This window comes from Pyxicephalus adspersus, chromosome 4, assembly GCF_032062135.1.
Source record: "Pyxicephalus adspersus chromosome 4, UCB_Pads_2.0, whole genome shotgun sequence".
Classification (NCBI taxonomy): Eukaryota; Metazoa; Chordata; class Amphibia; order Anura; family Pyxicephalidae; genus Pyxicephalus; species Pyxicephalus adspersus.
In genome coordinates this window covers 132,184,461-132,198,569 of record NC_092861.1, presented here as the reverse complement: position 1 = coordinate 132,198,569, position 14,109 = coordinate 132,184,461, and the positions used below count along the sequence as shown (strand labels likewise).

Sequence of the window (14,109 nt, the reverse complement as noted above, 5' to 3'; positions counted from 1 at the left end):
CAAGACACATAGGAAAGCGGATTTAAACAATCTTCAAAATGATAATTCTGAATACACAAGCAGCTCTTGGTTATAACAAAATATGGGGACATGCAATCAAAACTTACATGATTGGCGGCACTCTTTAATGATGCTACTGTGTTCTCTCGAATTTTTGCCGTTCTGAAAAAAAAATTAAATTTAAAATTATAACACAAAATATCAGGAGAAAACTTAAGAAGTTCATCCAACCTGTATTAGTTTGCTCTACTAACTTGTCCTAATTCCCTCTTATAAACCCAAAAAATCATCAGATAATTCATGATTTTTCATCATCATTTTTTTCCAGTGACCACCGGTCATTCTTTCCAACAACCATCATGCCAGAGGTAGAAAATTAGTTCAAGGGTTTTGCTATGATAAAGAAAGAATCCAGCTGAATTGCACTAAAAGGTTTTCTTTTTACCGTGTTTCCCCGATGATAAGGCATCCCCATCAAATAACACTGGAACACGAACACGACGCTGGATGAGCACAGGGGGACCGAGATTTTCCCTACATTAAAATCCCCACTTACCTGGCTAAGTGGGGATTTTAATGTACGGAAAATCTCGGGGTTAACCAAAAGAGCAACTTTTTTTAGCCCGTACCAAGGTCGCGTTTAACGGTCGGGAGGTTAAAGTTTCATGATTAATCAACAAGTAGGCAATGGTTGCTTTTAAAGTGTATTCATTTGTTTACAAATGTACTAGTCCCGTGATGTGGTGGCTGCATACATTTTTTAAGGATTTATTTGCTTTATTTTCCATTGATAATCCAACAGGTAACATACTTTATGTAAATAAGTGACAGTGCTCGCTTATATTTTACATATATAGATATATTGTAATATACCTATAAAGGAACAGTGTTGTCACACTAGAAGAAAACATTAAACAAAACTACAAAACACCTCCCTGATTCTTCACCTGTATAATATATTATTATTATTATTATTATTATTATTATTAAACAAGATTTATATAGCGCCAACACATTATGCAGCGCTGTACATTGAATAGGGGTTGCAAATTACAGATGAATACAGTGACACAGGCGGAAGAGAGGACCCTCCCTGAAAGAGCTTACAATCTAGAAGATAGTAAAGATATTTTAAAATTTACAAAAGTGAACTGAGCAGGGCTGATAAGACTGACTAAATTGATTTGATTCAACAACCTGAACAGATCTGTAGCTGACCGATCGTATGTGACCTTTTTTTTAGGAGTTTCCAATCAGCTGTAAATATAACAAATGTATTCTTGTTTAAAAGAAGTCCTGTCTTGTATTTGAACAATAGATAAAATCCAACTGGAAATCCAATTACTTTCTATCTAAGAAACTAAAGGGCAGAATGTCATACATGTACGTTTATTGCTTTAGGACTCCTGACCAATTTATCGAATAATCTACTGAATCTGTCCATGCAGCACAAAATTGGTTGTGTACTAGGCCTATGTGTACTAAGACTGCAGAGTGCACAGTAACATTTTAACTAGTATATGTAACAGAGTAAGGTGACGCAAATAAAGGATGTTCATAGCTTACTTTGCAGTTGTGGTTGAATTGCCAGCTCCTCGGTGTCCAACATCAAGTGGAGTCCGTGGCTTCCAATACTTGCAGAAAGAGCTTCTTAGGTCACAGGAGTACCCTTGTATTGGTTTTATAAGTATATAGTCCACTGCAAATAGAAACAATATATGCTTTTATTATTATTAAACAGTGGATTATATAGCACCAACATATTACGCAGCATTGCACATAACAGACAATTACAAACAGTGACACAGGAGGAGGAGAGGACCCTGCCCAGAGGAGCTTACAATCTAAAAGGTGGGGGAAGCACCCAGCAAAATGAGGGATGCCTTTGTAGAAACGATTGTCAGTGACAGTTCAGACAGCCTGCTAGCTCTGTAGGCAGAGAATCTATAGATTTATGCTTTGCATCTTTTTGTTACTCTGTATCTTTTCCACTCCCAATCCTCTGCTAACAAAACTAACCTCTGGCTCTCACTAAAGTTTGCTCTTACCTTTTACATGGAGCTAATAACAATGGGGTGAAGGAGCGGATCACATAGCTTCAAATCAGTAACCTCTTGCTGCTCACAGAAGGGCACTGAGGTACCGGGTGTATATTGTATGAGACTTGCAGTTTTAGCAAGTGGTTCTACTGCTTAACAAAAATGGGTAACAAGTGACATTTAAAGTTTAACATGCCATTAAGAACTATTGAAGACTTTAAAAATGGCTTAAATAAAAAAAGACTGTCTTCCTAAACAAATCTTCATAGGAATATCCAGATGTAAATTCCAATATCCAATGTAAATTATATATCAATCACCCAGTTTGTAACAATAGATAAAAAAAATCTTAAACCTAATACAGGAAATAGGTTATAGTATATAACACTCACTAGCTGTTCCCACTAGAAATGCATTTCAGTTCCTTAAACTACTATCAGCATGCCTCACCCTCATTACATGTCCTTTGGACCTAAGATTATGACAAACTATCATCCCACTGTTTCTGAGGAAGTATTTACATAATAGGCAATAAAAAATGCTTGTCCAGCTTATGATAATGATTTATATGAGGTAATGTGTGGCTTCACATCTCTAAAGCACATATAACAAAGTTCAGGGCATGGAACTGACAAAACCTTCTTGTTTGAATTAGCAATACTTTGACAAGTTGTTGTTCTATTTAGAATAGTAATTATGTCAGAGGCTAAAAAAAAGTGAGTGGGCTTGGTGTTTAATTTGCTGGTTACAGAGTAGGATGCTGTGAAAAATTGCAGCTTTTCTATTCCCACGGAAAAGATGCCCAGAAAAAAAAAAAGAAAAAAAAAACAACAGCTGACATTTGTATTTCATCTGGAAGAAAAGAAGTAAATACCTCGAACTTTTCCGAGAGTCTGTCTTCCGTTCCTGCTCATGATTGGGAGTGTTATGAGACCATTGCTTTTTCCAGTCTCCGTGATAGTGGAGGACAGGAGACAAGCGGTGCCCACATGGCCTGGCAATGTGTCGCCCTGTACCACAGCTTCACTCAACTCTTCCTATAAAAGTTGTAGGGAAAACAGGTGAAAAACGAAGCAAAGCAAGCTGTTTTTTTTTTTTTTTTTTGAGAGACATTGTAAATAATAAGAAAACTAAATACATAGACATACAAGGCCACTGACTATAAGGAAGTTAGATTTCAAAGCATTTTATATGTCTGAGTCCACACCCTTAAACATTGCATGGTTGTTGGTACTTTTGTTACATCTACCCAGTGTTGTTCCAGTTATTTTCTGTTCCCTCACACACTGATCCTGTTCCCTCCTCTCTCTCACTGTCTGGGCCAGAATCTATCCATGCCAATATTATATTTCTTTGCCACGCCAACTTGTGAGGTCATCCTACTGCAGTCTGTCTTCCTCTTACCTTTTATACTCCAGTTTTGCATGTTGTACTTTTATTTCTTACCTTATTATGCTTATCAATAAACTCCCCCACCTATCATCACTATCAGGTCCTGTCCTACACACCCCACCCCCTATAAGCTGTCAATGCACAACCCATTATACATTTCCTAAGCCCACTCCACCATCTTTTCTTCCCCAACTATCTCTCCTCTCCACCACCCGTTCTCTATTTAGTGTAAAGCAACTGTTTAGCAATATAGGTATAAACAATCTATATATAGTCATATATATATATATATATATATATATATATATATATGTCACATGAAGACCATGTACGTGCCATGGAAGTTAATGACCTTTTTAATATATTTAAAAAAAACCTTATATCAAGTTTAAATCATGGGAATGAAAATGGTATGGCCAAAGATGTACCTACTATTTCCATAGTACACAATTACATCTACCAGTCTTCTCCCGAGCCCCTTTTAGCTGGGTGCACCACCTAGCACTTTTCAGTAACCATACGGTTGTTTTTTGGGTGGTTACTGATGGATCTAATCACATTACAGGGGCTGCCCCCTGCCTACAAACTCTTCCCACCTAATTTAAAAATCATTTTGGGTTGAACTCTGATCTACAGATATTTTTGTTGAATTATTGAAACAAAATTGGTTTTGTGTTTATATTCAAGTTTATCACTTTTTCCTTTGGCAATTCTTGAGGTTACCTTTTCTTGTTACTGTAAGTAAAGCTATCTACACAATTTACCATCAAAAAAAGGAACCATGTTGCTTTTAGTGGGATAGCAGCATAAGCTAGCCACAGAGAATAACAAAAAATTCTGTGTGAAGCTCTTTGGGGAAGGGTTCTCTCCTCCTGTGTCTGCAGTCGTCTGTCATTTGCAACCCCTATTTAATGTACAGCGCTGCATAATATGTTAGTGCTATATAAATCCTGTTTATTAATAATAATAAAGTGTGCCAACTATAAAAAAATCAGGATAAAGACCAGTCACTATAAACATAGATACCTGGCAGGTATGATTGGTGGTCTCCATGGAAAACTATGGGACTCCAATTAGGAAGTTTTTTATTATCATTTTTAATTCAAAAATAAAAAGAAACATATATAAATTGACAATAATAAATTGATAAATACTCACTTCAAAGAAGTCAAACAATAGTTCCAAGTTGTCTGGCTCCATGGTGTGTATACTGAACTCTGTCCATCTGTCATGTTGGAGAGCATAGCCACATTCTGGTTGGGTCTGCCGAGATACATATTCTGTGTTGCTGATTAAAGAGATCTCAAATGTGTTAATCATCTTCGGAAGAAAAACAGGGGAGGGCTTATCTAGATCTTCATCTTCACCCTCTTCTTCCAGACCGCCCAGTGACAGCTTCACCCTGTCCATACAAAACGATAGGAGGTCAGTTACTACCTAGCAGCAAAAAATCTCTTGTAACCTTTATTTAACCCAGAAAATTATGCAGCTTTTAGGTTTTTGTTAGAAACCTATAACAGTAAACTCAAATCTGCTTTTAGCAACATAAAAGGGACCCATATTGTAAGTAACAAAAGATGTGTTTATATATATATATATATATATATATATATATATATATATATATATATATATATATAGGGTTATTTAACCAATACTATTCTTCTTTCTCTCAGATCTAACTGTACCTATGTATGGATAATGTTATAAACCCCTTAAATGTTCCCTTTGTCATATTAGAGTACTCTAGAAATTCCTAGATATTATCTGAAAACTCTCTAAATTCTACTTTATTTACATTGGTTTTGAGCTGTGACTAGGAATTGGCAGAGCACTGTAAAATTTTAGCAGGATACATGCAACAACAGCCTATATGCTAAGATACTGTTAGATGGGCTATAAAGAGGTATGTTATGTATGTAATGATTTAAATGAAAAAAGAGGGTACAATCAAACCGTTATAGTCACTTATAGACATAAAAAAAGTCATTTCTTTTATTGCCAACTGGCAGACCAGCCATTATCCAGGTTCGTCACCAGTTGATGACAGTCATGAGCAAGTGGCTCCTGATTTAGCAATGTTCAGAAAATCACATATTCATGACAATCAATATTAGCTTACAATAGGTTTACGCATCTCTAATTTCTTAAGCCATCCACCAAGCTTTTATCCTAAACATGTTATATGTTTATCCTTGGTTCAGTCAGAACCATTTCTGACACCAAAAGGAAAAAAAGATCCAGGTATTAAAAGCAGAAGCGCGTGGCATGGGACACTAGAAGAGGTAAAGCAAAAAATCTAGACAAAAAAACAAACTCCCACCTTTCTATTAGATAACACAGAAAAAAAAAAAAAAAAAAGCACTAAATGTGCCTCTTCTAAAGCCACTTCAGCTCCAGGTTGTCTCACTATCTTCTTGATTTACATTCCACAGAATCATTCTTCAAATATACACATCACTCCTTGTGGTTGGGTCCTCTTACAATGAAGAAAAGGAGTGAAGTCAGTCTAAAGACTGATGGGGACTGACAAATTTTTGTAACTATATATTGCTAAACAAGGTAAAACATACCATAAAATATGTGGAACACCTTAGGGAGGGTAAGGGTGGGCTGGAAATTTGTAGCCCGGGTTTGCCTGGAGATGTGCTTTCACGGGTGGAACAAGAGTAAGCAGGCAAGTGATAATAAACCTTCAGTTTCGATTGACTTCGGCCCCCAACCCAAAAAATAAAGGTCTCAGTTAACAACAGATTCCAAACTTGTCTTCTTAAGTAATATATTTCATTTCTTGGGAAAAGGAAAGGTTTGTTTCACTTGGGGCTACTGAAAATTTAGGAAAATTTTAGGACCCAAATTGTAATTTTAGTACCTTTAATATTACTATTCATGACTGTAAATATATCAGTGCACATTTTACAATCGCAAACCCTCATTAAAAGGTTTCATTAAATTTTCTGACTGTGGCTGCTATATATCCAAGTTCCTTTTAATGTACTTTACCATACATATTTCATATGTGTTTATTAGCTGCCACATTGCATGGAATGTGGAGAATCCAGTATGCCTACATATGAAAATGTTTTCACCGAGTGTTGTATGCTATTCATTTTAAAAGCTTTGGTTGTGACTAATATATTTAATCTGTTTCAAATAAATCCAAATAGCAATATTTACATTTCAATATCAAAACAATTATTAAAGTGAACCTAACAGGTACATCAATGATTATTATCAACCGACTTAATTTACACCGGTGATCCTGTAGAACATCTGAAAGCCTGGCCTCAATTTGAAGTAAGCTCAGCCTTGGAATGGGTCTTAGTTCAATGAAGCAGTAAAATAATTTCAGCCATGGTTTCGCAGGTGCACAAAAAAGCAATTAGGTGAAATGGAAGTATTGTTAGCTCAAACACACTAATGTACCTGACAGGTTTGCTTTAAGGGTTTCTTATATAGCATACATGAACTCCAGTGTTGTCTGTTGAAAGGTTATCTAAATGTGAAAAAACCATGTAATAAATTTGTAAATGATTTGGGGTAATTAATGATGTTTGTACAGTTCTTAGCAGATGCCCGTTAGGTTATAAGTAGTATGAGCTACTTATACCCAAAGAATACTTAGCTGTGAAAATTACCTATCACTCCCCTCACTATAGAAAATGAACAAATGAAAGAAGAATTCAGAAACCGGAGATGTAGAAATACCCAAAACACCAGAGTCAACTGGCAATGTCCACTTCTCCAAAGCTCCTAGTATTTAGAACGGGAAACCCAATCAGACAAAATCTTCAGGGCTGTTTAAATCCTCTTATACTAGAAGAAAGTGCACACACCGTCTGTATATAAGACAACAGCCGTTCACAGCGGTGCCAAGTGGTGCCCCTCATGGCAACGAAGTTACTAGCAGATGCATGTGCTTTCCAGTGAACCTCTTCCTAAAACTGTAATCGGGTTCCAGCTGCATTTGCATTGGCTTGTGTAAAGAAAGAAGCAGTAATGATTTAAACAATAGACAGTCAACATAGGCCTTCATCAGTAAACAACTTGTGACATTGAAAGGAGCTTTAAACAGCTGTCACAAATGGGTCAGGTGATATTTACTCAACTGAAACCTAATGCCATCCTAAGCAAATGCCAGAAAAGGCTTATAGGTGGTTATCGTTCCTTCTGTGGTGTTGTTAACAAAATGATTTTGGAGATGCCCGAACCAGGAATGTCTCTTTTTGTGATAATTAAGCTATGGTTAGCCAAAGAAAAGGGATCTTGTTACATCAAGACTTTAATCCCAGCGTAAGCTATAGGTAACCAAGAGTTTAAACCCCACTACAAGGACCAGGTAAATGTCAAATACTAAACATCTGTGGTACAAAGAAAATAGTGAAAAGCATAACCTACCCAATTCCTCCCGACCCCTGACAATCTGCTGCTGTATGATCTGTACAAACAGCATTAGTTGAAGTCTATGGCAAGCAATCTATACTCTAAAAGAAAGCAAGACCAATTTATCACCATACCTAAACCTAGACTTTTTAAATTTTTTCTTGGATATAGAAACAGGTTGTTTTTCAGAAAAATGTAGTCGCAATCTAAGCTCAGTCTGACATGTCAGCCATCCGGAATCCACTGTTTCAACGCCATCTGGCAAAGTAGATGAAAGTTATCAGTTGCAAAAACAACCTAAACATGTTTATATTAAATATTCAGATAAAAAAAAGCATTGCTTGCACAATGGCATGCTGATATAAAGGAAACTTGCCATGAGAGACACACAGAGACAGCCATAGTTAAAGTTTTGCGGCTGCAGTGATGATCATCATGCATTCTAAACACTCACATGGAATGAGCATGCAGATTGCGTGTTCTTTTTTTGCTGCATTCTTGTTCCAGGTACGTATTCTAATCAGAGAATCAGGATTACAGCCAGGTCATTTTCAGAGGGAGGTCAGTAATGTCTGCTATGTCTTTCATGGCAAGGGTCTTTTCTTTTTTTTTTTAAAGTGTCAGTCCACCCAAAACTCAGATTTCTGTTTTCAACAGATGTCAGAGAGTGGAGACACCCAAGAACTATATTGTCAATTGTGAGAAGATCTTTGAACTAGAGTTTCCAGCTCTACACACCTGTAACTGCCATTTATGTACGGTACAACACATGCAGACTGAGCAGCAGACAAGGCTTGCCATAAATATTGAAAGAACAGATCAACCTTTAGGATTGATCTGACCATTTGGGGAGGCCTTAAGGTCTAGCAGCAGGAATAAACATTAAACAGGGTCACCAAAACCTTCTTCTTCATACTAAGTAGTAGGAAAGAGAAAGCGAGCGCAGACACTTCCAAGGCAAGATTACTATTGTGTAAACAATATAGCATTAGACAGAAGGTACGTAACCTAGTGCAATCACAAATTCCTGCAAACCTTTAGGCAAAGGGGAACAGAGCTGGAAAATACAGCAAGGATATCTCACAGCTGAAGGCGAAAAAAAGATTCAGATGTAATTTGGAGATTAGATCCACCAGCTCTGAGAGGGCTGACTTGCATGTTTGTTGATACCATAATATTCATCCTTAGAATATTTTACCATTACCTATTACACAAATCAGACACACAAGTGTACTACTAAGATGCCACAGAACAGCACGGCAACTTAGTATAAAGTGTCACAGTCAAAAAGGTAATGAGGCACCCAAGATGCCTAAAGGTCTTATGGAAATCTGGCACACCACAATGCAAACATAAGAAAGCATTTCAATCTCTTGCAGTGTGCTGGAAAAACAATTTACATTATTTAAAATGTAAAGGTACTACAACATGAGTTGATGTATAAACCAACATATATTAACACAAATTTGGGTGTAAATTTGCCCTAAAACATTGTCAACTTTGAAGCCAAAAATAAGAAAAATGCATTGAAGAGATGTACACAAAACTCAGGGAACTTTTATGCAAACACAAAAAATACATTTTGGGTGAACTTCTCCTTATCTTGGTCTCTCATCTTGGGTAAATGGCCCTGATTTATTAAAGCTCCCCAAGGCTGGAGAGGATACACTTTTATTATTAAAGCTGGGTGATCCAGTAAACCTGGAATAGATTATTTAAAAGTCATTTGCATACTGCAAAAAATTTAAATCCTGGACCAGATCCTTTCCAGGTTTGCTGGATCATCCAAATTTACTAATAAAAGTAAATCCTCTCCAGCCTTGGGGAGCTTTAATAAATCAAGTCCAATGAGAGCAGTCCCACAGTGCACATACTTTTTTTTCCTTTTAAAGGATCCAGTTTTGAAAAAAGAAAAAAATTATTAATTATATTTTTATAACCTTCCAGGCAGGTTGCTGCTGCTATATTCAACAGTTTTGTGTAATATTATAGATTTATACAATATAACTTCCATTATGGGGTAAAGCATTGTCCTGCCAACAGTTGGGAAGGTGAATCACCCACTGGCTATTATTTCAGTGTTTATTTATATTTTTATTACTACATTTTATATCCTGTCCCTGTCTAGAAGGGACTGACAATTGTGTCGCATCTGGGTTCAAGATAACTCTTCATTTAATATTAGAGGTAAATCACCTAAGAAGAGTGACACCATTATTTTATTAAAAAATAGCCACAGTCATTAGACCGAACAGTGAATCCGAACAGGGAGTTTTTATATCTTAAGTCCCAAAAAGGAAGTCAGCATGTGATTCAACTTATCCATAACCACACAAAACTGTAATATCAGCAACAACCTTTTATAAGTGAGGACTTTTTTTTTTGTCCTAATCATCATGACCTGCACAAAACATTAAAGTCACTGCAATTATACATAAGATAATGTTAAGGTGGGCGATCTCAATATAACTTCTAAAATCTAAATCACATACAAGGAGAGCTTGACAAATAACAGAGAATAAGAAAACCTTCTCAGCCTTAAGATCAATTGGTCCTCTTGTGCTGAATTGTAACTTTAAGCTTGCAGTCTTAATAGAAGGGAGCACTTTGCAATCTTCCCGACTCTGTCATGAGAACCGAGCCATAGAGTGGAAGGTGCAAACTATAACCGAGTAATACATTAAAAAATGTTTAAGTGAGGGGTCATCACAACCCTACATATAACACTCACACAGGTATTTGGCCCAAAGATTTGTCAAGACCCGTTTAGATTAGATTCAGACAGGGGAATTGAGGATTGCCTTAACTATGGAACCTATCTTGAGAGGACAGACTGACTTTTACAAAGGAGTGCAGATTTACAAAAACTCGAGAAAAAGTGAATTACTTTTCTATAGTGACAATAAGGTTTCATCTTTAGTTGCCCAGGGGAATGAACTATGGAATTGGATAGCCTGTTATCAGTGATACTCACAAAATGAATAGAAGCAAAGAAGAAATACATAAGTATAGTGATTTACCAGGCAACTTTTTGTTATTGTTAGCCCATTCTTCTTCTCCTATTGCTACCACACTACACAGCCAGGAAGAGAACTGCACAAGTGCGCCAGCAAGAATAAATAATTTGCACATAAGTATCTCACGGCTGGCCTGGAGTTCATCTTTAATTTTATTAGACTTTATTTGTAGGAAAGCGTTTTTAATGTTAAAATGAAAAATGACATCAATAGAGTATAATAGCCTCATTTGACTGGAAGCAATATTTCTATGGACCACATCTGATTTACCTCAATTTTATTATTCACACAACTTTTTTTCCTGTGGATATTAAATGAATGCAACAAACCTGTATTTATCCTTCAGATAAAAATGATCATAATGAAAGAGCCATACAGAAAAATATTTATGAATAAGAACACAGAGCTTCTCTATTATAATCAGCAACTCTATTCTAAGACAGGAAAAGTATTTGAAACCTTCAGTTTTTTTCATCTCTGTTCATTAAAATATTTTTAAAGAAAGGGTCAGCCCCTGTTGCAAAAAACATCAGGTTCTGGGAACAGTGTTATATTTGTTCAGCAGGTACCAAAGAATTTAATGCTTTAAGTAATGATTTTCCACATCCTTTTATACACTTCAAATTAATGCACAAATTAGGAACCTCAGCAATTTATTATAAATTATAAAGATTATTTTACTTACTGTGCATCCCAAACTCTCCATCATCTTTGTGAACTTCATCATCTGCAAATTTTACATAAGAGCAAAAAAAATACAGTTAACCAATTTATGCATTTAATTAAAATGAATTATTACTATAAACAGTGCACATCCCCAACTGTTATGGCTTCACTTTACAATGTTGTGCCCCACAAACACTTCAGTGTTCTCCATTTGATTCTCATAGCCAGTAATATAGGTAATGTTATTGAGGTCTAATAAAAAGAGGGAGAGGAGTACAATAATGCCCTATGACAATTGAAGCCCTGCTATTTATGCAAAGAAAAATAAAAGCGGACTTCAGATTGTTCTTTTTGTCTTGCGTTTAAAAACAAGCCACTTTTGTATGGTCACACTGATAAAATCAGGGCATGGCAAGCTAATCACTATGGAAAAAATGGTTGGACCTCATAATTTGTCGTCTTCTCTTAGCCATTGATCTTGTTAGTTAATTCTTCATATCCAACATGTAGATGGTGTTATGGGATCTACAGAAATAGAGGTCTAGCAATAACATTCCTAGGATTCTGATCATGGGTCCCACCACCACCATACTGCTAGTTTTGCTACACAGAGCAAGATGAAGCCAAGCTGTTTTTAAATTGGAAGCTTTTATTTAATGATATAGGACAACATCATTTATGTGCACACCCTTACAGCACCCAGAGATACTTTTACCAGTAAGTACTACAAATCAGCATTTTTAAGATGAATCCCCTGCTTTCCTTTCTCCACTGAACACTGCTGTGTGTACAGCACTTATTCATGTCACTAAAAAATATCACAAAAGATCATTTCCAGCAACAGTAATCCGACAGCTGTACAGGGCTTTAGAAATGTTTGTGAATAGTTTCCATTTTCATAGGTTTCCTCAGTGTGGAGCACTCATTAACTAGGGCAGTCTTATCTTCCAATGCTGAAAAAAAACGGAAACTGAAAAGCCTGTTTTTATTTCATTTTTATGGATTAAGTTCTGGGGGAAATGTTAATACCAATTCAAAGAAACCATTAATTAAAAATATCAGTAAAAACAAAAAAGTGATAGTGGAACACATGAGAAAATTGGAGAAGAGTGGGGAAGTGTTACAAAAGTGAAGCTCCAGCATATATGAGCTACAACCTTCGTGGGGGAGAAGAGATGGATATCGCTGAGCTTGCAGAAATGGATAAGGGCAAACTTATATGCAAGTCCTGCATAATGTATGCTGTGCATAGGAGCACATCATGGTGGGAACATCTGCTGCTCCACCAGAAAAAAGTCTTTCCTTATTCTATGCAAAAGTAAAATACATTTTGGCTGGTGATCCACATAAAAATAAGCTAATTTTGTACCACGGTTAATGAAAGCTTGAAGTTATCCCTATGGAAAATTCTAAAACCAAATAAATCCCTAATCAAAAACCTAATTTCAAATATAGTTAAATTTAGTTTTTCCTTTTCTTGACAAAAATATACACCGTAAAGGATCCCTAAAGCAATAATTAAACAAGATTGTCAAAGTATTCATCAGGCTTATTTTATAAGGTATCCATTTTTCAGTTTATTATCACAAAAATAGGATCCAAGTTTGCGTTCTTGGCTCTACCCTATTAAATAAGCCTTTAAGTATTTTTACTCTTTTGACATTCTGTGTGGAAATATGACACAAGATCCCTTGCAGCAAATGCCCATACCTAAAGGGTATATCGATCGTGGCTGTTGATGGTTCTCCCACTTGTGAACTATGACTTGGCATGGACCGCCGGTGTTCTGTAAGTGAAAAGTTAAAGATCTGCATTCACTTACATAATTATACCGCTTTACCCCAATATTTATCTTAACATGATTACAGAGCTGCCAGCAAGAACCTGTTACTTTCAGTCACCTGCATGCCTTGAATTATCATAATCATGTACTGATAAATTATTACCACCAGAGTAATTTTACAGCGTAATCCCAAAGTTCATAAACACGTACTTAAAAAAAAAAAAAAAAAATATCCAGAAAGCAAGAATATACTCATTCACAGCACAGACCACAGAACATCTGTGTGATACTGTCCAGCAAGTAAGAGCATAATCATGTATTCAAATTTAAGGAGGTTGTGAGAGGCCAGGAAACATTATTTTATTATAATCCAAAGATCTGGAAAAAAGAAGATATGGGGCTTCAAACTTCCCTCAGACTGGACTACGCACCTAATAGCCATCTAATGTTGCGCTCTCACAAACCAGTTGTACGGGTACAGAAAAGTCATGGTAAGGTGTAAATATTACAAGCCACTAAACCACTTTTAGATTCAAAGTGGACCTAACTCAATTTGGAACAAAAAGCTAACTATTTATCTGACTGTACATTGCCCATATAGGTTTATGTGGGACCCATATATAGTTCCACTTTAGTCTGGAGTGTGTAAAGAGTTGTCAATGTAAAAAAAAAAAAAAAACACAAAGAAACTAAAACACATTTTGCGCAAATTCTAGCAATATTAAGAATGATTACACATTCATTAGTTTATTGCTGATAAGAAAATTTTCAGAAAAAAACATTGTACTGTCTAGACAAAAATTACCAGCAGTTTTTTAAGGGGTTTTAT

At 36.0% G+C, this 14,109-nt stretch overlaps 1 protein-coding gene across 1 annotated transcript in view; it reads right to left on the bottom strand.

Moving 5' to 3' along the window:
• The window catches only part of GPCPD1 (glycerophosphocholine phosphodiesterase 1), a gene marked incomplete in the record, with an annotated part of 43,549 nt that overhangs the window by 16,989 nt on the left and 12,451 nt on the right, over nucleotides 1–14,109 (bottom strand). The window contains 6 exon segments of the mRNA XM_072409657.1: nucleotides 1,567–1,699; nucleotides 2,914–3,076; nucleotides 4,590–4,833; nucleotides 7,949–8,072; nucleotides 11,517–11,558; nucleotides 13,208–13,283. Coding sequence (XP_072265758.1) covers nucleotides 1,567–1,699; nucleotides 2,914–3,076; nucleotides 4,590–4,833; nucleotides 7,949–8,072; nucleotides 11,517–11,558; nucleotides 13,208–13,283 — 782 coding nt within the window.